Source organism: Trachemys scripta, chromosome 6 (genome assembly GCF_013100865.1).
Source record: "Trachemys scripta elegans isolate TJP31775 chromosome 6, CAS_Tse_1.0, whole genome shotgun sequence".
NCBI classification, from domain to species: Eukaryota; Metazoa; Chordata; order Testudines; family Emydidae; genus Trachemys; species Trachemys scripta.
In genome coordinates this window covers 11,730,747-11,756,562 of record NC_048303.1, presented here as the reverse complement: position 1 = coordinate 11,756,562, position 25,816 = coordinate 11,730,747, and the positions used below count along the sequence as shown (strand labels likewise).

Below are 25,816 nucleotides of genomic sequence, written 5' to 3'. Positions count from 1 at the left end.
GATCTAGTAATGGGCTACATGGAACTTCTGTTCTGTTTTAAAGAGGACTTCGGACTAAATGGATTGTATTTCCTTGAGATGAGAGAGGAGATTTTTATGCCAGGAACGTTTTGTTCTGGCATAAATATGTAGTATCAAGATGGCGAAGTAGTCCAGAATGCACTCTGATAGAGGGTGGACATTGCCTCATTTCTTCTACAGAATGTAAAATCACAATAAATATCACCTTCGTCTGTTGGGATGCTGGTCTAATAACTTTTTTCTGCTTTTACACTTCCTCTTATTTATACAAATAAAGTTAGAAAAAAGCATGTTGTAAACTGGTAGTGGTGTTCCTGGTGACAAAAGTAGAAGGCATCAGGATTGCTTGCTTAACTGCTGGCTCTGTTGCATTATGACTCCTCGTTTTGAGTGTAAGGTAGCTATAAATACCAGGAAAAAAATCTATACAACTACTTAGCAACAGTGGACCTAATCCTGCAGTCCTAGGTCAGGAAAACTCTTGTGGATTTCCCTGTGAGTCTGGCCCCCACCCACTCAAGGCCTGATCTCCTACAGACCTGTGAAGTGAAATAACTGCTCCGGTATAGTACATCCTGTACTTGGATACCACCTTTTTCTCTTAAGAAATTACTTGAGAGAACCTCTTTGAATAGCAGGTCTCTAAAATAGGAGTGTTGGGGGTTGAGATTATTACTTTAAAAATTTAATGAGGCCTCAGCAACAGAGTGCCATAAATAAAAAGCTTGCCATGTGGAAAAATACACATTACCCTAGTCTATTATATAAGTATAAAATTTTGAAGTTGTTTGAGGAAATTAAAATACACTACAGAGAAGTTACAGGAAATCAGCAGAGGTGATGTTTGGTGTTTCTGTAAGATAACACTTAACCTGTGTAACCACACGCTCCGTTATGATGCACTTGTTTCTGACAAAATCTAGCACAGCTTCCTTAAATTTTTCTCTGCAGCAACTTTTATAATCAGCAGATCTGACACTTCCTTTTGGTTACAGTATTACTACTAAGTATCAGGGGGGTAGCCATGTTAGTCTGAATCTGTAAAAAGCAACAGAGGGTCCTGTGGCACCTTTAAGACTAACAGAAGTATTGGACCATAAGCTTTCGTGGGTGAATGCCCACTTCATCAGACGCAAGATCTTGCGTCTGAAGAAGTGGGCATTCACCCAGGAAAGCTTATGGTCCAATACTTCTGTTAGTCTTAAAGGTGCCACAGGACCTTCTGTTGAGTGTTACTACTACTTAGCTGTATTGGCTCTGTTCTAGTCCTTGTGCATAAATAATAAAATAGTTTTGTTGAGTTCCAGTCAACTACCTGTGCAAACCCTTTGAAGGCAAGGGGGTTACTTAAGCTTTTTCCTGTGTGCTTAATGTCACCTTCAGGACTTTTTAATATTAGTGAGTTTGAGAAGTTAAATATCAGCTTGACTCAAATATGGGTATCAGGTTGAGTTTGTAGGATGGACAATCTGGTTTTAAAAATAAATCTATATACAAGTAAAGCTGATCTCCTTTTAATATGACAGTTGGAACAAAAGCCACAAAGCCAATTTAATCTTGGTGTATGTGGAGATTAATATGAAGCCCTAAGGTACAAGTGTATCTTTTACATATTTGCAAAGAAGTTTCATTTTTGTAGTGCTAGAGTCCTCTCTCGTTTTGTTTTTTTGAAACACCCCCATACAGGTTTCCAAAGTCTCTTGGTAATGTCTTTTCTCCTCTTTCTTCTCCAGACGGCAAACAGTAACAAGCACTCCTTGCTGGATTGAACTGCATCTGAATGGTCCTCTACAATGGTTGGACAAAGTATTGACTCAGATGGGCTCTCCTTCAGTACGCTGCTCCAGCATGTCGTAAAACACCTTCCTCTGTTACCAGTGGGCTAAATATCAAGTCCAGTCAACAGACTTAATATAACAGCTCGTCTGTCTTAGTATTTGTGTGTGGTTCCCATGAACTGTTTACTATTCAAAAAGGTTTTTAAAAAACAAAAAAAAAACAAAAAAAAAAAACAGCACTTGAGGTCTCATCAATTAAAGCACCTTGTGGATTCTGTTCCTGTACTCTGATACTAGATGAAAATTTAGTGTATAGAAATACCTTCTGAAGGAGGAAGGGACAGTTCTAAAGACTCTTAATGGTGTTTTCATTGGGTGTATAATTGAGTGTCCTAAAGGTTTATCAATAACATGAATAGTTGCGTATATGTACAGGTAATGTATCATGATCTCCAATATCACAGTATTGTGCTGTTCTACATTTTTAGTACCCATAAACAGATGTGTGCTCTTTTTAATTTTGGGCAAACTTCTGATAAAATTCCAAGTTCTCTCTAATCCTATATTCTTTTTATATTTTTTATATATGCAGGTTTTAAAGTTGTCCTTTAAAAAAAAGGGGGGGGGGAGGGGGGAAAACCGACTTTCCTTGTAGAAAAAAGCTTAACTTTTTGCTGCCTTCTTGAAAATCCCTCCTTTGGAAGGGAAAGAAATGCCTGAGTTTCATCTCTGAAATCTTAAATACTTCGTATAGTTAATGGGGCCCAAAATGAATTTATATTGTAAATTCTGAGTCTACCCATCACACTAGGACCTACTTCTCCCCCTCCCCATCCAAAGTAATGCATCTGTTGCCGGCAATAGATGCATTGACACTGCCGGCACTGAGGCGTTTGTGACTTTTTTTTGTACTTCAAATCATTAAGAGCAAATATTTTCTTTCATGAAATGAAAATTTATATAGCATTGAATAGACTTATGTAAACCTACAAGCTATTGGCTTACCCCTTACACCTATATTTTAAATAGATGTCACTTAAATCTTGAGTTTCATTTTTGAACCCAAATACCTTTAAACAGCTTTCCCCAGGAATAAACTAGACTTTTCCATGTAGGTTTTAAATAGATGCAGCTTTTTAACATATTTAGTGATGGAATGTAAACTCCTTGATCTGAGTGGCTTTGTATGGCTTAGTTACATACCAGATCATATGCATTCATTATGAAATAATGAGCCTTGTAAAAGTAGGTGCTTCTGCAAAACCTCTAGGATAGTGGTTGCTGAGGTATGACCAGCAAAGGAGGATTTTTAGGTTCTTCAATACAGTGCATGTTATTGTGAACCCTTGGACACTACATCTGCACCATACTAAAAATATTCTGAATTATATTCTACAAATAAGTCTGGGTTGGGGACGGGTTGGGAAACTGTATAGAAGGGTTATTCTGACTTGAAAAATATACATCTTACTAACAATCTTGTGATCTAGCTGTCTGTCATTCTTTTGTTATTGTGGCAGTAGCAGGATTGCCTTTGTCTGTTTTTCTCCACCCCCCCCCCATTCTTTCATTCATTACACTAGTACTGTACTTTGTAAGTACAGCTAGTGACTATTTAGCTTTGAGAACAAAATGTGGCCAGTGTTACAGCTTTTAATCAGTTGACTGAATCGAAGATAGTGATGGATATTTTTATGCCATAATAAATAGGGCATATAAGCAATACCAAAAATTAAGCCTTGAAAAAGTGGGCCAGGCAATTTTTAAAAATTGGAAATGCATTTACCAGTTTGTGGTAGTTTTACCAGTAGACTAATGTATTGGTAGAACTTGTGAACCTAAGAAATAAGCTTCATGCGTGTTGCATTTGCCTAATATGTGAATACACTAATAAAAGTTCTAATTCTCATGATGGTGGTTTTTATTAATGTTTTGACAGCGGCCATATCCCACAACCACTCTACTTAGTGAATTATCTTATGGAAGAGAAGTCATTTCAGTCTCAACATACACACTGGCCCAAGTTTGCTCTAATTCATTTTAGAGTTTTCTGCCTTATCTCCCCTTTTAGGAGAAAATAAAGTAATGCAGCATTCAAAATGAGTTCAAAAGCAAAATTACTATCTTCTGTATTGTGTTGAAGGGGAGAAATAAATTCAAGGAAACCAGAATTAATGGCAAGAGAATTCTCACTATGTGAGATTAGCTAGCTATGTATTAGACGGAGCTTAAGGTAAATCTGAAGTAATATCTTTTATTGGACCAACTGTCATACTTAACCATGTTTTGTATCATCTGCTTAGAACTTCCAGATTTCTTTAGTCTACATTTAACAATGAAAACTTTCCAAACTGTAAATAAAAGGGGAAGTCACTTTTTGTGGCAAATACAAATTGGATAATAAGTACTAGATCAGAGGTTCTTTTTCCAGAGAAGTAGCTAGAGAAGAGTGACTCTCTGGGTGAAAGACGCAATGTTTTTGCCATCACATAAATTACACTTACGAATAGTCTGAAACTTGGATAAGCTATGTGACCTGATGCTAAGGTCATACGCTGTACATTTGAGTTTTTGTTCCTTCCAGCTTTGACACAACTATTGCTCACTTCATTTTGAACACTACAGTAACCCTGATTAGTGTCACTTTTTTGGCACATCCTCCCATCCAGTGTACAAGGAACCTACAAATACTTATCAGTGGACCTGTGGAGCTTAAATGAAAGCTTAGACTTCCACATACGTACATGATTCCAGTAACTTCAAGAAAAACATCCAATATCCTAAGACTCGCAATTTAATTTGTAAGCACTGGCAACACAGCTTTATCTCCGTGCCTCTGTTCCCCTCCCTTTGTATATGTTCTCTATTTATATTGTAAACTCTTTTCAGCAGGGATTCTCTTGCTATAGCTTTCTATGGCGCCTTGCTCAAAGGGGAGTCCCTAGTTCTTACTGGAACTTCTCGGGATACGTCTACACAGCCCATGGCAAGCAAATCTCCCAGCATGAGTTGACTGACTTGGGCTTGCACTTCTGCTCTAAAAATACCTGTATAGACAGACAGTGCTTTGACGTTGCAGCTCAGGCTGCAGATTGGGCTTCAAAGCCTGAACAGCAGCCCAGGCTGCAGCTCAAAGCACTGTCTACACTGGTATTTTCAAAGCACCCGTGCAAGACCAAGTCTGTTGATCCAGGCTGGGAGGCTCAGTGCTGTGGGTTATGTAGCCATATACCCTAAGTGCCACTGCAATGCAAATAATGTGGCGCATGATGGAAGTTTTTAATGGTGTCTTGCAGTTAAGGCACTGGACTAAAACTGAGGACATCTGGGGTCAATTTCTGACTCACCCAAAGGCACCGCCTGTGGATGTTACGTAGTCATTGAACCTTAACTTCTAAACATACAGGTGTTTATAAGATCACCCGTGACAGTAACAGCTGAGCACCTTTTCACGTGTAAGAAGAAAAGAGTAATCTTAGGTTAATTCATATAAGAGAATCAATATTATGTATACATAATATACCTTATTAAGGGTATGTCTACACTACCCGCCGATGCAGCGGGTAGCGATCGATCTATCGGGGATCGATTTATCACGTGTAGTGTAGACGCAATAAATCAATCCCCGATCGCTCTCCCATCGACTGCTGAACTCCAGCTCAGCGAGAGGCAGAAGCAAAGTTGACAGGGGAGCTGCGGCGCGCCGCAAGGACTCAAAGTAAGTAATTTTAATTCGATCTAAGATGCATCAACTTCAGCTGCGCTATTCTCGTAGCTGAAGTTGCGTATCTTAGATCAATTCCCGCCCTCCCGCACCCCACCCCCCAGTGTAGACCAACCCTAAGCATCTGATTTTCAGGTATCCAACAACTCCATATTGAGAGGGCCTGACATTTTCTGGGATTGATCTGACTGTCACATAATAGTTCTAAACTGTGGGTTCAATATGGCATGTTTTAACCTTTGATCTTTCAAACTTAGTTGTGGTGTCAGCTTTTTTCCCCACAATGTATACTGAGGTTTTATTGCAGCTGGGCTTTGAGTTAAAGTATTGTGAAATCAATTTTCACTTTACTCCACCCAGACCAAATGTTTGTTTTTATTTGAAGTACAAAATTTGTTCCAGTAAAGGCAACGCTGCTTGAATATAACGTAATTCCGGATACTTAAAGAGATAAAATCTTCAATATTCATGTGCATTTTAATAAAGCACTGTTTCACTGGAAGAAATCTCCATTTAACAGATAATATGCATGCCATGTTAGAAAGCACTTCTAGAAAGATATACTTGAGGAATTTATTTTGATTGCTTCCAATTTGACGGCCTATTCGTAGCTATGAAATGCATTAGTGAAGTGTATATCTCCTAAATCTAAGCATGTGTAATTTAGAATATGCACGCTACTCATATTTTAAAATGTTCTTGTTCATATAATCTTGCTCATATTGTACTTCCTACTTGATATCTTGTTTGTCTTCAGATTGTGATCTCCATAAGGTAGGGATTGTGCCTCCTGTTTGGAAAGCACCTAGCTCATTGTAGAAGTTACTGGAAAAATCACCAGATCTACGAAGAATGGAACCAGGGCTCCAAAACTGAAAACCGTTTTTGACATGGTCTGATGGGCCGCATTCAGGACACAGCACAGGTGACTGCACACAGCACAGGCAATTGCAATAAGAAAGGCGGATGATAACCTTTTAGTCAAACAGTGCTCTTTCTAGTCAATCACAGGATCTTGCTGACCTACATAGAAGTCTTGGTGGAAGTGGTTGGCAAAGAACCAGATTGGCTCCGACTGCTTCTTTCAAATAAATGCCAGAATGGTAAGGGACGGCTGCTCTTAAAAAGACTGGAGTCTCACAAGGATCAGTCTTGTTCCTTCTCCTTTCAATATGTGACCCTTGTGAGGTGTGGTAGTGATACGTTTCCCTAAAGCCATAAAAGAAGGGCACTGCCGGCAGCAATGGAAGTAGCTATATGAAAATCCTAGCTGGCAGCTGCTCTGCCCAGACGAGACAGAACTTTGCAATGTTGTCAGGAAGAGGAGAAACTTTTAGAGGAGTTTGCTTAGAACCTGCCTAGGACTTCCATAGATGGCATCTGTGGTGGATAGCGGACAAGCAGCGGTGTAGCATCGGCTTTGCTAGATGAATTTCTGCTCCTTGATAATCAAGTAGTGGTCAAGAAGCAACTCTGGATTGGCAAGAAAAAGGCCATTCTGGATTGTATTTCTGCAGCACAACGTCTCCCACAATTCTGATCCATCTAGGCTATTCCGCTCCTGTCTGCAGTTTCTGCAGGCAGTTCGAACCTGTAGTACAGCCTGTGCTAGCCATGCCCCTTCCTTCTAGCTTGCTGCCAGAACTGCCTCCTAAATAGTGATTCACTTGCTCCTTATGTTGGAGCCACAAAACAGAGCTGGGAGGGCAATGTGTGCCCTTCATATTCTCAGGCAGCAGGTCCTGACACTGCTAGAGCATGGGGCTTGGAGTCAGACAGGCCTGTTGGGTCTCCCCCCGCCCTCAAGAAGTCACGACTCCAACACAGAAAAGCCCGAGCAGGAGCTGCAAAGCAAAGCATATAGATCAGTCCATAGATGAGAAGGACTTCTGCTAGCCAGGCTAGGGGGTAAGTCCTAGGACAATACAGGACCAGAAAGAGACAACCCTTAAAGGGCACCACGTCCCCCTCCCATAAGTACTAAAATAGATACTAAATTCCCTGGGGAGAAGCAGGATTCATATTCAGCTCCCCTTCTTCCCAAATCAAATCAACTCTAGTAATGAGACCCTATCCCTCAGGGCAGGGGGAGTGGGACCCTGAAGGGAAGGACATTGAGAGAGACTCATCCAGAAGGCTGAAGGTGCTGCATAAAATAAAGTGCAAGAGACCACACCCTGGCCACAGCTGGGTGGCAGTGCCCACTAAGTAGGTCAAAATGGCTTAAAAAAATTTCCAAAAAGTCTTCTCTCCGCCCCGCCCCCTCCCCCTCCCAAGGTGTTCATCCTTGGGCTCAACCCCTTCCTCCCTCCACTAAGGAAGGAGAGCTCTGATTCAGGCTCTGAGCAGAACGTGGGTGGGTGGGTATGCAGCAAAGGTTCTTTTTCTCCCCCTCCCGCCCCCATTGAAATGTCTGAAATTGTGTGCAAAAGGGTTGCATCCGCAATCCAGATCCAATCTGAACAGGCACACAAGGACAAGCCTAAAAGCAAATATCAGCCTTCAGAATCGTTGCCTGAGACGGTAATTTTGCTGCCCCCATCCTTTGAGAATGTGATCAGACTCAGAAATGGGAAAAATATGACACCACTTAGATAGTACAAGTTGAGACACAAAAAATCCCATCACAGTTATACCAAATATTGATGGTCCATGGACATCTCTCCCAAAGATGCAACTGAAGGGAAGCCACCCTCAGAAGGGACTTGGAGGCTTTTTCGGACAGCCTTTCCCCTAGCAGCTACGTACTGCACAAGCGTCCCAATGTCCTGGCCGGACGACCGTAAGGCCATGAAGGATAAAGATCTTCCAGATTTCTGGTCTACACTTAAGAAAATTTACCTAGCAACAGCCTTTGGGGCAGATGGCACAATGGATGCAATAAGATTTCCAGTCAAGGCCATGGCATCCTGCTTAGCCAGAAGCCACATCTGGGTTTGCCCCGGAAGGTCAATGCTCTGGAAACTACAGACTGGGGGGAATAGCCCATTTTTATCAGAATTGTAGGAGGTGTTGCTAGCACTATTGTAAATTTCTTACCTGATGATTTCCTTTCTCCTCTTCTCCCATCCCAACTCCAGGAGCCTCCAATAGGAGGAAAACACAGCTAGTAGTTAGCCAGGCACATGGCAGAACTGCTGGGGGTGAAAACACCCTCATAATGAGGTAAGAACATGTGCTTAGACTCGGAGGCACAATGCAGTGTAGGAAGCGAAGGGTGGGAGGTGAGCCGGCGTTGGGGACTGGAAAGGACTAACAGAATGGTGAAAGAGTGGAGTGATGGGGTTGAAAGGGAAAGGAGAGAGAAGGTGGTGTAGTTGCTGGAAGAACCTGAATGTTTCAGAGTTTCCTGCAGCAAGTCTGTGCATTTACTATCTCTGTGCTATGCTCATCGCAGAGGTATCCGAGCATCTTTTCCAGTAGCTAAGCACCTTTTAAACTGGCATGTACTAGTTAAAGAATTAACAAAACTAATTTTTTCAGTGCTGTAACAACTGGAATGTAGTTCCTAAAACAAGAACAATGTTAACACAAACTGAAGCAAATGGAAAACAAATATACATTTTTCTCACTGGTACGCCCAGTGAGAACTGAGAGTGAAAGCCAAAGCTATTGATACAGAAATAGGTAAGTATAGTCATCTTAAAAACAATTTGCACTAATTAAAGAATGTAGAACCAATGCAATTGTAACTTGCGATGGGAGCATAACTTTGGAATGGAAAGAATCTGTGGAAAGCATCCTAAGCATAGGGTTTTCACAAACCTCCATCTCAGGGCCAATGTGAAGAGAGGTTTGGTTAAAGTCCTCCATGACCACTGGTTCTGAAAAACAGGATTTTGCTGCTGCTTTGCCTCACCAGAGAGTGCTCAAAACAATCAGCCCAGTTCTTGGAAGAATTCCAACACTTGCCCAAATGAGACTTTTCTTATTTGTTTATAAATATTTCTCTTAACATGGGGTTATCATAAAATTGTAGAAGAGGGACCTCAAGAGGTCATATATTCCTGTCCCCTGAACTCAGAGCCAGATTAATGCAGGGGCTTTAGGAACTGCAGCCCAGGGCCCCACACCGCTCCCGAAAGCGGCTGGCTGCTGGCACGTCTCTACAGCCCCTGGTGGTGGTGATGGGAGGCGGTTCCACACGCTGCCCCCATCCCCAGCACGGTTCCCGCAGCTCCCATTGGCCGGGTGGCACTTGCAGGTCTGGGCAGCACACGGAGACCCACTATACCAAACTCCCTCCCAGACCCTGCATGCCCTCTCACCCCCCTTCCCCAGCCTGGAGCCTCCTCCTGCACCCAAACTCCCTCCCAGAAAGAAACTAATATAACAGCTGTTCTAAGGTAAAAGTAGGCTATTTTGAATTAACGTAACTATATTCTACATGTTTTAAAACTGAAATGTAACCACAGAACGGCTTTATGTTAATTAAAAGGCAAGTTTAGTATAGCATTAATAGCCTCCATGCCATAATTGTGATCATTTTGTTTTAAATTAGGAAAAAGACTTTATACAGGGCCCCACAAAATCTAATAGCCCCGGGCCCACAGGAGAGTTAATCCGTCCCTGCCTGCACTCAAGGCAGGACTATGTAATAACTAGACCATTCCTTACGGGTGTTTTGTTTTAAACCTTAGACCATTCCTTACAGAGATTTGTTCTTAAAAACCTCCAATGATGGAGATTCCACAACTTCCCTAGGCAATTTGTTCCAGTGATTAACCACCCTGACAGTTAGGAAGTTTTTCCTCATGTCCAACCTAAACCTCCCTTGCGGCAATTTAAGCCCATTGCTTCTTGCTCTGTCCTCAAAGGTTAACGAGAACATTTTTTCTCCTTCCTCCTTGTATGCACTTGAATATTGTTATCATGTCCCCTCTTAGTCTTCTCTTTTCTAGACTAAACAAACCCAATTTTTGCAATCTTCCTTCATAGGTCAGGTTTTCTAGACCTTTAATCATTTTTGTTTGAGATGAGTATGAACAGAATATTCCCTCCCAAATCCCCAAAGCAATAAGCTTTCTTGATATTCCATAGCCCTTATTTTCATCGATGGTCTTTCCTTTCTTACTCTCTGTCCTGAGCTGAGATGAGTTAATCATCAATTTGTTGTTCTCCTCAGGACTTTCTCCAATTTGTCCACATCTTTCCTGAAATGTGGCGTAGAGTATTCCAGTTGAGGGCTAATCAGGATGGAATAGAGCAGAAGAATTACTTCTTGTGTCTTGCTTACAATACTCCTGCTAATACATCCCAGAATGATGTTTGTATTTTTTGCAACAGTGGTACACTGTTGACTCATATTAGCTTGTGATACACTATGACACCCAGCTCCCTTTCCGCAGTACTCCTTCCTAGGCAGTCATTTCCCGTTTTGTATGTGTGCAACAGATTGTTCCTTCCTAAGTGGAGTACTTTGCATTTGTCCTTATTGAATTTAATCCTATTTACTTCAGACCATTTCTCCCGTTTGTCGAGATCATTTTGAATTTTAATCCTATTTTCCAAAGCACTTGCAACCCCTTTCAGCTTGGTACTGTCTGCAAACTTTATAAGTGTCCTCTCTATGCAAGGGGTTCTCAACCTTTTTCTTTCTGAGCCTGCCTTCCCCACCATGCTATAAAAACTCCAGGGCCCAACAGGGGGGTGTCTGTGTCTGGGGAGGATGGGACTCGGAGCTCCAGCCACCGGGCAGGTGGGGAGGTCCCCTCAGACATAGGTGTAGTTTGATTTCTATTTTGGGGGCCCTAGGGAGGGAGCACTATCTCCATCCCGTGACTCACTTCAGCAGGCCACCCAGCCTGTCTGGGTTGTGGGGGAGAGGGGTGCAATATGTCCATTCCATATTAGGTGTGTGTGTGCGCCACATGCACCGGTGCTGGACGTTTTTCCATCAGTAATATCCATAGGGGACCAGCTATGGCGCCGTCTGGCTCGCCCCACCCCTCAATTCCTTCTTGCTGCCAGTGACGGTGTTGGAGCATCTGCTGTTTCAACTAGCATTGCGCTTCGTTCAGTGTTTCTTACGAACGTTTTCCTGTAAAAGAGTTGCACCTAGTTAATAGTTCCCTTTCTGTTAGTTCTAATTTAGTCCGTCCCGGATGGGACTTGGCCTAAAGATGGGGCATGCCCCGGTCCCCAGACTTTAAGCCCTGTGATCGTTGTAAGTGGCCTATGCCAATCAGTTGTTTAAGGTGTCTGGGCGAAATGCATATAAGCGACAAGTGTCGCATCTGTAAATCCTTTAAACCATGGGCAAAAAAGGAGAGACACATCTGTCTCAGGGTGCTCCTGATGGAGTCAGCACTAACTCCGGCACCGGAGCAGCGGTCTGACTTGGGCCCCAAGCACCGCAGCGTTGGGGCGGAGTGCCCTGCCGGTGCTGTCTGAGCCGTCATCAATCCTCCTCCCCAGAACCGGCCAAGAAGCCGAAGAGGACCGCGAGGGGAAGATCTCCCACTTCCCGTAAGGTAAAGGAGAGGGCCGGAGGAGAGCCAAGACCCGTGCTGGGTGGCTCAGCACCTCCATCAGGGTGTCGGGCCCCAACTCATGTTGAGTAGTCAATCCCATCCCGTACTATGCCTGCCACACTGGACAGTGATGAGGGCCTCAGTCAACCAGAAGTACCGTCGACACCTGAGGCCCTGCAGGCAGCGCAGGAGATCCTGCCATTACTGGTGCCACCCACACCGGTTATGGCGGTACCCAGGTCCAGGGGTAAACCCACCTTGGGACCTCGCCACATGTTCCTGCCTCAATGGCATCGCGACAGCCCTCGCCCAGCTAGAGCCGTCACGTCTCAGAAGTAGGGAGGCAGGGTCAGCGAAGCTCTCTTCGGTCTCCAGACCCTGGGTACTAACAGCTGGAATGGGTGTGCAGCTCGCCGGCAACCTGGTGCAGTCCTACAGAGGCACGTGTCCCCTGGCAAGAGCATCGAGATCGTTCCTTCGTGTCTCCAATGTCTCGGCACTGATCACACAACCGATCATTTGAGCAAAGCCACCAGTCACCGACCCGCCGACACCTGTCACCGAGACGCAGATCCCCACCGTCGGGGAGATCCTCCCAACCACTGGCCCACTCCCACTCGAGATCCTGTTACCGGTCGAGCAGCATGAGGCGTAGATCGCTGGATTACCGATGTCGAAGCACCGAATGCCACCAGTCTCCAAGGTCCTGTGCGAGGAACTCTTCTTGGACAGGTCAACATCGAGACGCAGCAGCCGGGACTGCACAGAGAAGGGCTACTGGGTTGCCTGACAGCAACCACCCTGGTTCCGGCTGCGGCATGGAGTAGGAGTCCTTGACATCGGGACAAGCCCTGGCACTGGTGATACGGTCTACATCATTGGCACTGCAACCAACCCCCTGGTCCCAAGGCCAGTAGCTGGCAGCCTGGTACCCCAGTGTTGGGGTTCTCGGTAGGCCATTGGCCTCAGCATCCTGCCCTCCTCTGGAGGTAGAGGCCCCAGAAAGGTGGACCCCCCCCAGGAGGGACCCAGGGGAATAGTCGAGTGGACCACCAGGGAACATGGCAGATCCCACGGCATCAACTTCTTCCTCCTCGTTGCTAGATGAAGCTATTACGGATCCCCCTCACCCAGTTCCATAAGATGATGCTTATGGAGCTATTGAAGAGGGTCGTCTCCTGGGGCTCCAGGCTGAGGAACTAGAGGAATTGTCGGACTCCCCGTTCAACGTCCTTTGCTTCATGACATCTTCTAGGGTGGCTTTGCCCCTACATGAAGTGGTAGGGAAAATCACTGATGCCCTATGGCAAACCCTCCCCCCTCCCCCGCCTCCCATTTCAAAAAGGGCTGAGTGCAAATACTTTGTGTCAGTTAAAGATCACGAGTACCTGTACACTCACCTGGCCCCAAACTCCCTTGTAGTTGAAGCTGTTAATCAGGGTCAACCCGGGCTACGCCCAAAAATAAAGACTCAAAGAGACTGGATCTGTTTGGGTGAAAAATCTATTCGTCTTCTAGCCATCAGTTGGGAGTGGCCAACCACCAAGCCCTCCTCAGCCACTACGACTATAATGTGTGGCAGTCCATGGCCAAGTTCGAGGTTTCATTTCCCGAAGGGTCCAGGAAGGAATTCTGGGTGATCCTCGAGGAGGGCGTGGCTGCAGCCAGAGCAGATCCTCCAGGCAGCTGCAGACACGGCGGATTCCGCGGCTCAAACCATGGCCTCGGCCATCTCCATGCGGCGGGCACCCTGGCTGCCCCTCTCTGGCCTTTCGACTGAAGCTCAGCAGTCAACGCAGGACCTCTCCTTCGGCCAGGCCCTGTTTGCCTGGCACGCGGATGGTAAGCTGCATGGACTATAAAAGACTCCCGCACTACCCTGAAAACTCGAGGGCTGTATGGTGCTTTGGGAGGTGCTCTGGACTGTTCTAAGTTCTTATAATGATCACCAACAGAATGTGTTTCCATTTGCTCATGTAGCAAAAAGATGGAGGTCATCCCACGGAACAATAACTTGGGGGGGGGAAAAAGGAAATGGTTTGTATTTTTAAAGGAACTTTCCCAAGTACCAAAGGCCACCCGCATTCTCCTGATTTTCAGGAAACAATCCCATACAACAAACAAGCCTCAAAAGAGAGTTAGGCTGTATTTCATTTATTTATTGTGGACCTGGCCAAGGGCACTTGCTATTTAAATTAGATTTCATTTGAAGAAAAAATGGTGGTCCATGAAAATTTGAAATCAAGAAATTTTTTTACAAAAGGAAAAACAGTGTGCAATTTGCAATGCAAAAGCTAATGAAATCCATATTCCATGGAACATGTACACTGAAATTTCATGAACATGAAAGGAAACTTCATAAGGAAGTTAATACTCACTGACAGAGGAAGATTCTCTCTACCACTGTGGTACAGCCTGAACAATGCACTATTTGATGCGGTTGGCTAGGAACTGATATTTTATGTCAAACAATATTTTGTTGATTGTATTATTTAAAGCAGTTCATTCCAGCACTCAAGGGCTAGATCCTAAGCTGGGGAATAATTGGCATGACTCGACCGAAGTCATGAAAGCTGCACCAATTTGCACCAGCTGAGGATCTGGCCCAAAGTGGTCATAGGAGTTTTTTCCACTAACAAATGTAAATCTAATTAGTCTAATGCGGTGCGGCTTCTCATTGCCTGTGGAAGGCTAAAGTAAATATGCCGAAGGTTTCCTGGGAAATTTACTACACTGCAGAATGATGAAGCCTTGAAATGTACAAGTGTTATCAGTGCAGTGTTATAGATGGGAGAAGCCGTCAAACACAGCTAAATGCTAGTCAGGAGAGGTGATTTTAAAAACTCTTGTCAGCTGGGACAAAGTTATGTCTAGGCTTTCAATGGCCTTGACAAGCAGCAACAGCCTGCAGTGAAATTTACATGTGGCACTAGCGCATAAAAACATACCAGCTCCGATGGCAGTAAATTAAAGGAACAGGTTTGATCGTAAACCTCCTGGAAAATAGGAGGCTATCAAAGCAGGCGGGATAATTAGCATAATTACATCACAGCAAATGCAAAGGAGATTGTATTAAGGGATATTGTATTGCAGGAGCTCTGCTTCAACTGGTAGTACATGTTGAACGAAGGGCTAATAGACTGCTTCAGGGAACAGAGCAGTAAAATCTTGTTATGAATTTGTTTATCAAGAATGCAGAGATAGGAAGGAACAATGAGGGCAGTTAACGGACTGAATTATTGCTTTTTTAACCTTGCTTTCCCGTGATATTCTTTTCTCGGTGCCCCAGCACCCTGTTTGATTAGGCGCAAAGGAACAACAAGAGCCAAGAGTAGACTATAGGGCCCAGCAGCAATTTATATACCAGAAACTAGGAATCTGCTTATATTGGTGCATCTCTCCGGTGGTCTTCCCTTGATCTCCTTACCATTATTTATGCTGCTACCTTCATATTAATGATTCCAGCCGTCTCTGAGCTACCCTCTTGTGTGTGGAAAGCCAATTACACCAGTTTCAATTCCCCTCCCCTAGTCTGCTTTAGTTCATTGTCTCTCTGGGCTGAGCGTGCTTGTCTCATGTGATGTACTGAGAAGGGTCAAACTAGGTCAGATGGGAGAACTCCAAAGGCAATGAAAGAAATTTAGTTGGTGATTCACTATTCCCTTGGAGTCACTACTGAGCCTGGGATGTGTTTTGCTGGTAGGAGGTGCTCTCTTTCAGGTGAGATGTGGAACCAAGGACTTGACAACATAAGGTAACCATTCTCTCTCTGCAAATAGATTTTGAACAACCTCATGTCCTGACCAGTTTTGTATAATTATGACATTCTGTCCAACTTAACAAAACCAACCAAACAAAAACCACCCTCTTGGAGTATTAAGGAGATATATTTTTCTTCACTTCCTGTCACAGCTGCTGCGTTCCATCCCATAGGTGGCTGCATTTGATGGTGGGTAAAGTGAAATGTCTAGATGAGTTTTGTAAACCAATAGGTGTCCTTGGGATGCTATACAAACATATAATAAATGGCAGTCTTGCCCCAAAGAGCTTAGTCTTAATCCCTACTATCCTGTGTTCATAAATCACACCATATCTTAAACTCGCTTTGTTCATGTGAAAGCAAACCCAGAGCCCAAGTCCAAGGATTCCACCTCTCATTCACGAGAGGGCTAAAATCAACAGAAATGGAAAAACTGATGGGAATTTAAAAAAAATAAAATTCTGCAGCTTTCAGATGAGTGAAATGAAACAGCCACACGGTGGCAGCAGAGAATAAGGAATGAAAAGTTCCGGGGTTGGCTTTATAATGGAGTGACCCAACACTAGGGCACGAGAAGGCCAATGGTCACATATACATATCTACAATTTTCTTAAATAAAAATAACCCCGGGCCCATAACTTTTACTTTTAATTCTTCCTTGCCTGAAAAGTGAATGGATTTCATGGACTGGTTGAGTTCACCACCAGCGGTGGAAATGCCACACAAATGATCTCCCCCGGCCATTAGAGAGAAGTAGCTCATTCGGACTATGGGCAGTTGGAATCACTGGCTGGCAGGTTTTCTCCATATTTTCAGATCTCTGAACAAATCTGTGCCCATCTTAAGGGCTTCACGGTTGTTTGTGTTCCATAGTGACTGTTCAGAACTTCCTGGTGGCAGGGTGGCTAGAACTCTGCTGCTCCCGCTCCAAGAGCATAGTGCCCAGGAGAGCATAGCAATGTGGGATCTGTGGCCCACAGAGCAGTTCTGATTCCATCCAGCAGAATGCAGTGGTGCACATACTCGTCAGTCCAGTACAATGTAGTGAACATAACAAGAGTGACTCTAGATCACATTCTAGGACTCATTGGGTTGCGTTTGGCCCAGGTGTTATAAACTGGGCTCCCTAGCCTTTTAAAGCCTTCTAGTGAGAGACTGAAGAAGCTCGGTCTGTTTAGTTGATCAAAAAGACATAGAGGTGACTTGATTAGTATCTTAGAACTTTGTTTCTCAACCTTTTTGATACCAGGGACCAGTTTGCTGCCTTCCTAAACTGTGTCAGGGAGATCTCGGGGACTGGCGCTAGTCCACAGACTGATCATTGAGAAACCCTGTATCTTCGAACACATAATGGAGAGAAAATACCAGGTACTAAAGAGCTTTTTAATCTAGCAGAGAAAAGCATAACAAGGGCCAACGGCTAGAAGTTAAAACTAGATCAAAAGAGTTTCTTGCACATTACTGTTTAGCGACCTTACAGACAAAACCTTCAAAGCCGAGGTTATGTCTGCACATGAAAGATCACATGTACATTTTGTAGAGTTCTTAGCCCAAATTCCGTCTCCTCAGTTATTCTGTAGCGTGTGAGCTGGTTGCTACCCTCTGCACCAGAAGTGGCTGCGTCCCAGTGGTGGTGTATGTGTATATTTTGCTTTGAGATCAAAAGTGCCATAAGTGTAAATTAATATTATTTATTGTCATAGGGGAGCTTTCAGGACTGCCTGGTAGTCATGAAAGTTATCTAGGCATGAATGAAGACCTATTATGTAAAAGGGAATTGAAGCAAGAGGGGGAATGGTCTAGTGGTTAGTCAGACAGGCTGGGTTCTCTCCTGACTATGATGCTAGCTTTCTATATGGGCTTGGGCAAGTCACCATGCCTCAATTTCCCCCTCTGTATAATAAAGTCAATCTGCTTCTCTGGATGAAAGGTTCTATGTAAGTGGAAAGTGTTAATATTATTGTTACTTGCACCCCAGCTCCACATTTTGATAGGATTGCCAGTAACAATGCAACATTCCTTTACCCCAGATGGTGGGATGCATGATGTTCTTCCTGACAGATTGCTGTCAGTGCCCCTCCCTGGATGGATGGATGGATGGATTGGCAGAGAATGTGGGAGTGGCGTGGTTCACATACTTCACCATTGGAGGCCTGCCTCTTTATTCTCTCCTCATATGGGACCTGTTCCAAACCCCTAATCATTTTAGTTGCCCTTCTCTGAACCTTTCCTAATGCCAGTATATCTTTTTTGAGATGAGGAGACCATATCTGTACGCAGTATTCGAGATGTGGGCGTACCATGGATTTAGATAAGTGCAATAAGATGTTTTCCGTCTTATTCTCTATCCCTTTTTAAATGATTCCTAACATCCTGTTTGCTTCTTGACTGCTGCTGCACACTGCCTGGACGTCTTCAGAGAACTATCCATGATGACTCCAAGATCTCTTTCCTGATTAGTTGTAGCTAAATTAGCCCCGATCATATTGTATGTATAGTTGGGGTTATTTTTTCCAATGTGCATTACTTTGCATTTATCCACATTAAATTTAATTTGCCATTTTGTTGCCCAATCGTTTAGTTTTGTGAGATCTTTTTGAAGTTCTTCAGTCTGCTTTGGTCTGAACTATCTTAAGCAGTTTAGATATCAATGAAAGTAAACCTGTCTGACAGAAGGGAGAATTGGTTCCTCAGAATGGCCATTATAGCAGTACAAAATGCTTTTACTGGCCAGCTTGTGGAGATGCGACCTCCTTTCCTTTACATTCAAACCCTCTGCTGGAAACTAAGCGTAAGGGCTCAGTAATAACGATGACCAGTTTCTCTAGCTGCTTGAGCAGCTGGGAAAGTGCCAGTCCCAAAGTTATGCCCGTGCACTGGTTTACCATGTGGTGGGTACAAGACTTGGCCACCGGAGTAAGTTGTCTGCTCCTTCTTTGCACGCACTAGCTTCTTGATTATGACTTGTCCGTTTTCTTGTAACAAATACTTGCCTGCTGTTTAGAAAAGATGCAAAGCAAGAAATGGGCCTGGATTCTGGAGTATCTGTACACCCTTAGGGTATGTCTACACTGCACACTAAGCCTGGGCTCTGACTCCGGTTTGCGACCAAGCTCTACACACACACACACTCACTCACACACTCACTCACTCACTCACTCACTCCAGTCAGCAAGCACTCAGGACCTGAGTTCTAGAACCCTACTGGGGCCTTGGGCAGGCACCTAGTCCTGCTGAGACTCTAGTCCAGCTCAAGCCATAGACCTGAGGGGTCTCAGAGCCTGAGCTCCAGCCCCAGCAGGAATGTCTACACTGTTCTTAGTGCCAGAGCGTGAGACCTGCAAGCCTAAATCTGTAGACCCAGGTTTTGAGACTCTCTGCCACGGGGGGAGGGGTTTGCAGTGTAGACATACCCTTAGAGGGCTGGGCACTGTGCCTCCTCCACCTGGCAACAAAGCAATGGGGATCATAGCTCAGAAATTACATGCACGCCACTCTTAGCTTCCTGGGGGTATTACTGCAGGAGTGGATCAAAGGGCCTGTTGGCCTTAGTGGCTATTTTCTTCTATTGAAGGAATACAAATTGTTCTTGCTAATCTAGGAGTAGAGGCGTTGTCTCTGCCGAGCACAGCCCTGTAAAGTTTGTGCCCTTAACTTCAAGGCAAGTTTTTCAACCGTTCATACAGATCTTTTTGGTGGAAACCTGCACGTTGGCCTCTGACTTTGTCTATGACTATGTCCTAGTTTCACATTGCAATGTGTTCATTGGGACATGTATGTAACATCTCTGTGAATAGGATAGCTTCTGTTTGCTATTAGGAGCATTGTCAGGATTGAACCTGTTGTGAACAGAGCCTCTGGAGCAAGGGGAAACCTATTGCTTGCAGTTACAGACGTTTGAAGATTTGAACAGAAGTACAATGGCCCCCTAGTGGCCTGTTTCAGGTAGTGGTTCTAGTTGGCCCCTCTATAGTTCTTTTGGGTCATTGGGAAATGCTTAAAAAGGAAACTGAGGGTGTGTGTGTGTGTGTGTGAGAGAGAGAGCAGGGGGGAAACAACCCAACTCCCAACAAAGAGATATGCCAGGATAAAAAGCAGCAAGGGATCTGATAGTGGTGGCAGATAAGGGGAGTTCAGGTAGCACTGAAGATTCTTTCCACTAGATCCGAACAGTGTCTGAAGCTGGATCAGTCTATTCCAGAGGAAAGGTTTCTCATGCTGCTGCTTCATGTTTACCTCGAAGACGTGACCTTCTTAATTCTCTTTTTAATATTTGCTTATGGTAAGTTGCACCAATAGCCAGATGCATGTTCTGGATAAATGCTGATGGGAAAGTTGAAATCTCTAACAGGCGGGCCATGTTAAACCTTTCAGAAATAAGGGGTCAAGCAGACCCTTTCATACAACTGCCTGGGCCTAGAAAGGCCCCATCACTTGAGGCAAGCTGTGCTATCTTCGGGTGGCTTTGTCGTTCCAAACAATGCCATTAGGTGGTGCTCACACCATTCTTGGAAGGGTACCACTCCCTTGTTTGTATGTGTGACACCAGCCTTGTCCTACATTGTGCTAGTGCATGAGAGAAATAAACTTTGTCTTTTGTAATAATATGATTGGATTGTGGGGGACAGAGAGAAAATGACAGCTAGTGCCGTAAAGGGCTTAAAGTCTGAAGCAGTTCCAGCAAGAAGAGCGGGTAATAAAAATCTACAATATACATCCTTTCCTTCCACGTACAGCAGATGTATTTCAGAGCGTAAAAGCAGTTCTTGTCTTTTACAGACATCTGATCTCTGATTAGCCCATGTTTAAGCGTGACACCATTCTGAATGCTCCCAAGGACTGTTACAGCACTGTTCCTCTTAATTCCCTTCTTAATCATACAGGGCTAGGCTGAACAATCCTTCCCCATGCAGATGACGGCTTACTCACAGGAGTAATCCCTGATTTCAGTGGGATGGTTCCTGTGAGTAAGTGCTAACCAACTCTGATAAGAGTGCAACAATCTAGCCTAGAGCGTTATAACAAGAACTAAAATCTTTAAGGAGAAAGAGAACTTTCCACTGTTCTCCAGTGCATCCGGAACATTTCCATATGGAGTTCCAGCTCGCTTGTCATGGATTATTAATTTGTTATTCAGCACCCTAAAGTGTGCTAGGCCCACAAACAAACAGATACAATGGTGACTGGTGGGAAAGAATAGAATAAACAAGGGTGGGAGCATTTACAAGCTAGAAATATAAAAACGTCCTGTGCTCAGAGTGCTGTTTGACCTTCACCCGACGCAGGCACCAAATGGTGTGTTAGAACTAGGGAACTAGTCTTCCCAGTCTCAAAATCTATCTTCAGCAATGTGTGTGAGATTTTCTTGGCACTGGCCTGGATTCTGCCACTTTTGCTTGTGTGGAGTAGTCTCTTACTCTGAGTTTAGCAGGGCTACTCACTGATTAAGGTGCTACTCACTAGCAATAAGGTGGCAGAATCATGCCTTAATAATTAACTCTTTGAATGGAAAGGGCCAAATTTTCATAGTCTCCGCAGATCTCCACAAAATGAGGGCACACAAATTGGACCATAAACGGCAGTCAAGTATTGTGTGTACAGATATGTACACCCAGACATTTAGCTATCACATTTTTGGGAGCAGTGTAGTTGTAGCTGTGTCTCTAATATTTTTTGGAGTCTCTTTGAAAACTGTAGAGAGGCAGCATAGATGGTCCAGTGGTTACAGTGCTAACCTGGGACTTGGGAGATCTTGGTTTGTTCTTGCTCTGCAACAAACTTTCTGTATGACCTTGGGCAAGTCACTTAGTCTCCCTCTGCCTCAGTTCCCTGTCTGTAAAATGGGGATAATAGCACTGCCCTGCCCCACATGTGTGCTGTGAGGATAAATAAACACATTGAAGTGGTTGAGGTGGAGGGAGGGATAGCTCAGTTGTTTGAGCATTGGCCTGCTAAACCCAGGGTTGTGAGTTCAATCCTTGAGGGGGGCCATTTAGGGATCTGGGGCAAAATAATCTGTCAGGGATGGTACTTGATTCTGTTGTGAAGGCAGGGGACAAGACTCGACTTGATGACCTTTCAAGGTCCCTTCCAGTTCTACATTTCTATGATTCTAGGTGCTCAGATACAATGGTGATGGAAAATTAGCTAGCTAGACATGTAGTGTTCTAAACATGGGACTGGGAGTCAGGAATTCCTGAGATCTGCTGTTGACATGCTATTTGATGCTTGGCAAGTAATTTAGGCCAAAGAGAGAGAGAGAGATATCAACACTTTCAAACTTGGTTGCCTAAAGTGAGGCATCTAAATCCAGATTGAGGCACTTAATTGAAAGTGGTACAGAGCGTCATCAATTTCCATTGATTGCTGACATCAGGCCACTTCTAGTTCAATGTCCAAGATAGTGGACATAGGTGCCTTATTTTAGACAAACAAGTTGGCCTTAACTTCTCCCTCCCTCACATAGAATCATAGAGCATCAGGGTTGGAAGGGACCTCAGGAGGTCATCTAGTCCAACCCCCTGCTCAAAGCAGGACCAATTCCCAACTAAATCATCCCAGCCAGGGCTTTGTCATGCCTGACCTTAAAAATCTCTAAGGATGGAGGTTCCACTACCTCCTTAGGTAACCCATTCCAGTGCTTCACCACCCTCCTAGTGAATTTTTTTCCCCCTAATATCCAACCTAAACCTCCCCCACTCAATTTGAGACCATTACTGCTTTTTCTGTCATATGGTACCACTGAGAACAGTCTAGATCCATCCTCTTTGGAACCCCCTTTCAGGTAGTTGAAAGCAGCTATCAAATCCCCCCTCATTCTTCTTATACTAAACAATCCCAGTTCCCTCAGCCTCTCCTCATAAGTCATGTGCTCCAGCCCCCTAATCCTTTTTGTTGCCCTCCGCTGGACTCTTCCCAATTTTTCCACATCCTTCTTGTAGTGTGGGGCCCAAAACTGAACACAGTACCCCATCTGCAGCCAGAGACGATGATTCTTACCTTGTCCATAGGGGTGTTGGGAGCCCGATTCTTAATGTTTGGAAAGTGCTTTGGGAGCCTTGTATGGCATGTGGGTTAGAGGACTGATGTATTCACAGTAACATTAGAAAGTGCCAGTATTTATTGGGACTTTTATTTGTTTCAATACATCATAAGTAATGGTGCACGAGGATCAATTCAACACAATGGATTAAATCTTAGCCCTAGTGAAGTCAATAGCAAAACTCCCATTGACCTCAAAGGGGATGGGATTTCACCCAGTGAGAAATTCAAGGAAAACATCCTTTCATCCAAATTATTCATTAATTCTTTCTTTAATCCAGGGTGAATTCATTAAAAAATAAAAAGGAGACAAAGTGGCTTTGAGGGGAGGGGAGAAACTGTTCACACGGAGCAAAATATAGGGCCAATTCTGCTCACAATTACGCTAGGGTAAATCGAGAGTAAATCCACTGCTGTTAATGGAGTTGCTCTGGATTTACATCGGCCTATTTAACTGCATTGTCATCAGCGTTTATATGGCTTTGTACATCAGGATAAATGAGTTGAATTTTGTCCAAAATGCTAACCTATAGTTTTTTCAGTGACATAGATATGCATGGCATTTTAAAGGCAACCTAATAAGAACAGATTGCTTGGGATTGCAGATTTCAGTTTCTATTATTCATTTTCATTACTTATTTGGGCTACTTTAAAGCCCCGTAACTTTCTCGAGAGATCATTTTGTGTAGGGTTATTGGAATTGTGACCGTATAAAGCGGAGCAGAAATAGTTTTACTTTAGCAATAAAATAAATGCAAAAGGTTACAAAAAAAGACCCCAAACCCTATATGCTTTAAAAAAAAATAGTTTCAATTATTATTTGCATCCTTTGTTTCCACATTGTGAGCAAACACACAAAAGTGCTGTCTATCCTACTCCTGCTACACATGGCCAGTGAGTAAACCATGGGCGTGTGTATAGGAAGAGAAATCTGAGCTGTAATTTTCGGAGGATAAGAATCCAATGAAAGTTCCTTTAAAGGAACTTTGCCATTTTCTGTCTTTCACTCTTTTTTTTTATTCTTGAAAATTTCTTTCTGAAACATTACCATTAGTGCCATTTTACTGCTGTTCTTAGTTTAAAATCTGAAAACAAATACACCTACGGGCTATAAAACCTCAAATTTCTGTCTCAAACCAACCTCTAACTGGTTGGGTTGACGAATAAATTCACTCTATGGGCAGATTTACATCATAATTGACCATTAGGGGGTCTCTTGTTCTTTCCTTTGAAGTAGAGCTGGTTGGAAATTTTTTGACGACTTGTTTTTTTCCTTGAAAAATGCTGATTCACGGAAACAAGCAGTTTGTGAAACTAGGTTGGGTTCAATGAATTTCCCGATCCGAAGAAATGTCAAAAATGATTCTTAAAATTGTCTGTCTCGTTTTGACATTTTTGATACAAAATGCTGGTTTTCTGGTTCAGAACAACTTTTTCTGTCAAAATATAAGCTGATTAGACTGGGAAACTTTTTCAAAAGGTGTGAAATAAAATAAAACACATTGAAATTATTGAAACAAATTTTTGATTGACCCAAAATAAAACAAAAATAAGATTTTTAGTTCATTAATATTTTTGAGGTTTTGACTGTTTGGCCCAATTTCAGGCAGGGAAAAATGTCGAACTCTTGAATATTCACAGGGTGGGAAAAATGTTTCCTGCTCAGCTCACTTCTGAAGCATCTGCTAGCAGCAAAATCCTTGACTAGATGGATCCTTGATCTGATCTGGTTTGCCAATTCCTAGGGTCCTATCTGCTGTGTATAGATAAGACAAGGACAGAATGGGATAGTGGAGAGACAAAACAAAGGAAGAAGGATATTAAAGTTGCTCGCTAAGGCAGGGTTGGGCAAACTATGGCCCATGAGCCGTTTTAAGCCAGCCCGCAAGCCGCACCATGTGGCATGGCCCTGTTCCAGCCAGGGCACAGGTCTGGGCTGCAACACGCGGCTCGGCTCTGCTCCGGCACTCTGGCTGGGGTGCAGAGTCGGGGGTCGCACCACACGGCTCCCAGAACCTGTGGCATGGCCCCATTCCGGCTCCTACATGCTCCATGGGAGCTCCATGGGCGGTGCCTACGGATGGGGCAGAGCTGCCTGGACACGCCTCCGCGTAGGAGCCGGAGAAGGAACATGCCATTGTTTCCGGGAGCTGCTTGAGGTAAGCGCCGCTCGGAGCCTGCACCCCCTGAGCCTCTCCCCACGCCCCAACCCCCTGCCCAGAGCGCCCTCCTGCACCCAAACCTCTCATCCCCAGCACCACCCCCGAGCCCGCACCCCCAGCCAGAACCTGCACCCCTTCCCACACCCCTGCCCCAGCCCTGATCCCCCTCCTGTCCTCTGAACCCCTCGGTCCCAGCCTAGAGCACCCTCCTCATCCCCAGCCCAGAGCCCGCACCCCAATCCCAATTTTGTGAGCATTCATGGCCTGCCATAAAATTTCTATTCCCCGATGTGGCCCTTGGGCCAAAAAATTTGCCCACCCCTACGCTAAGGTGACTGGCATGGTCTAAGCTCCAAGATAAATAGGTGGTAGATGAGTGGGACGTGATTTTCAGAATTTTTTCTGAGCAGAAAGGGGAAGGTCTTTATTTCAAGTGTTAGTCATTTTTGCCCCTGTTACCTTTTGGGGAAGTATTATAGCAGAAAAAACTTCCTAAGGGGTTGAATGAGACAAGAATGACCTACTCATAGTCAGTCAGTATTATCAGGACAACCAGAGGAAATCATATTCATGTTCATAATGTACAAATAAATATACAGGGAAATATTTTGCTACGTCTCATAAAGGGCTGAATTCTTTCCCCAAATTATTCCCTTCAAGAGGGGATGTCTTGTGCATTTTAACTCAGGGCAGAGTTTAGACCATAGTCCGACCATAGTCCGACCCCAGCAGGCTCAGATTAACGAATGTGGACTTGCATAGGGCACTTATCTAATGGGGGGGACAGCACCACACATGCAAAATCCAACACAGAGCTAGAAGGGGATGGGCCATCGTGGACGGGGGTGGTTCCCGCC

General features: G+C 44.2%; 1 protein-coding gene across 3 annotated transcripts in view; it reads left to right on the top strand.

The window, feature by feature from the left end:
- Positions 1-3,708, top strand: part of SMAD2 (SMAD family member 2) — a 60,506-nt gene extending 56,798 nt beyond the window's left edge. For all 3 annotated transcript variants that reach the window (XM_034774200.1, XM_034774201.1, XM_034774198.1), the window contains one exon: positions 1,755-3,708. In XM_034774200.1, the coding sequence (XP_034630091.1) occupies positions 1,755-1,878 (124 nt within the window). In that variant the 3' untranslated portion in view covers positions 1,879-3,708. The remainder of the gene's footprint in view (positions 1-1,754) is intronic.
- The last annotated feature ends 22,108 nt before the right edge of the window (positions 3,709-25,816 follow it).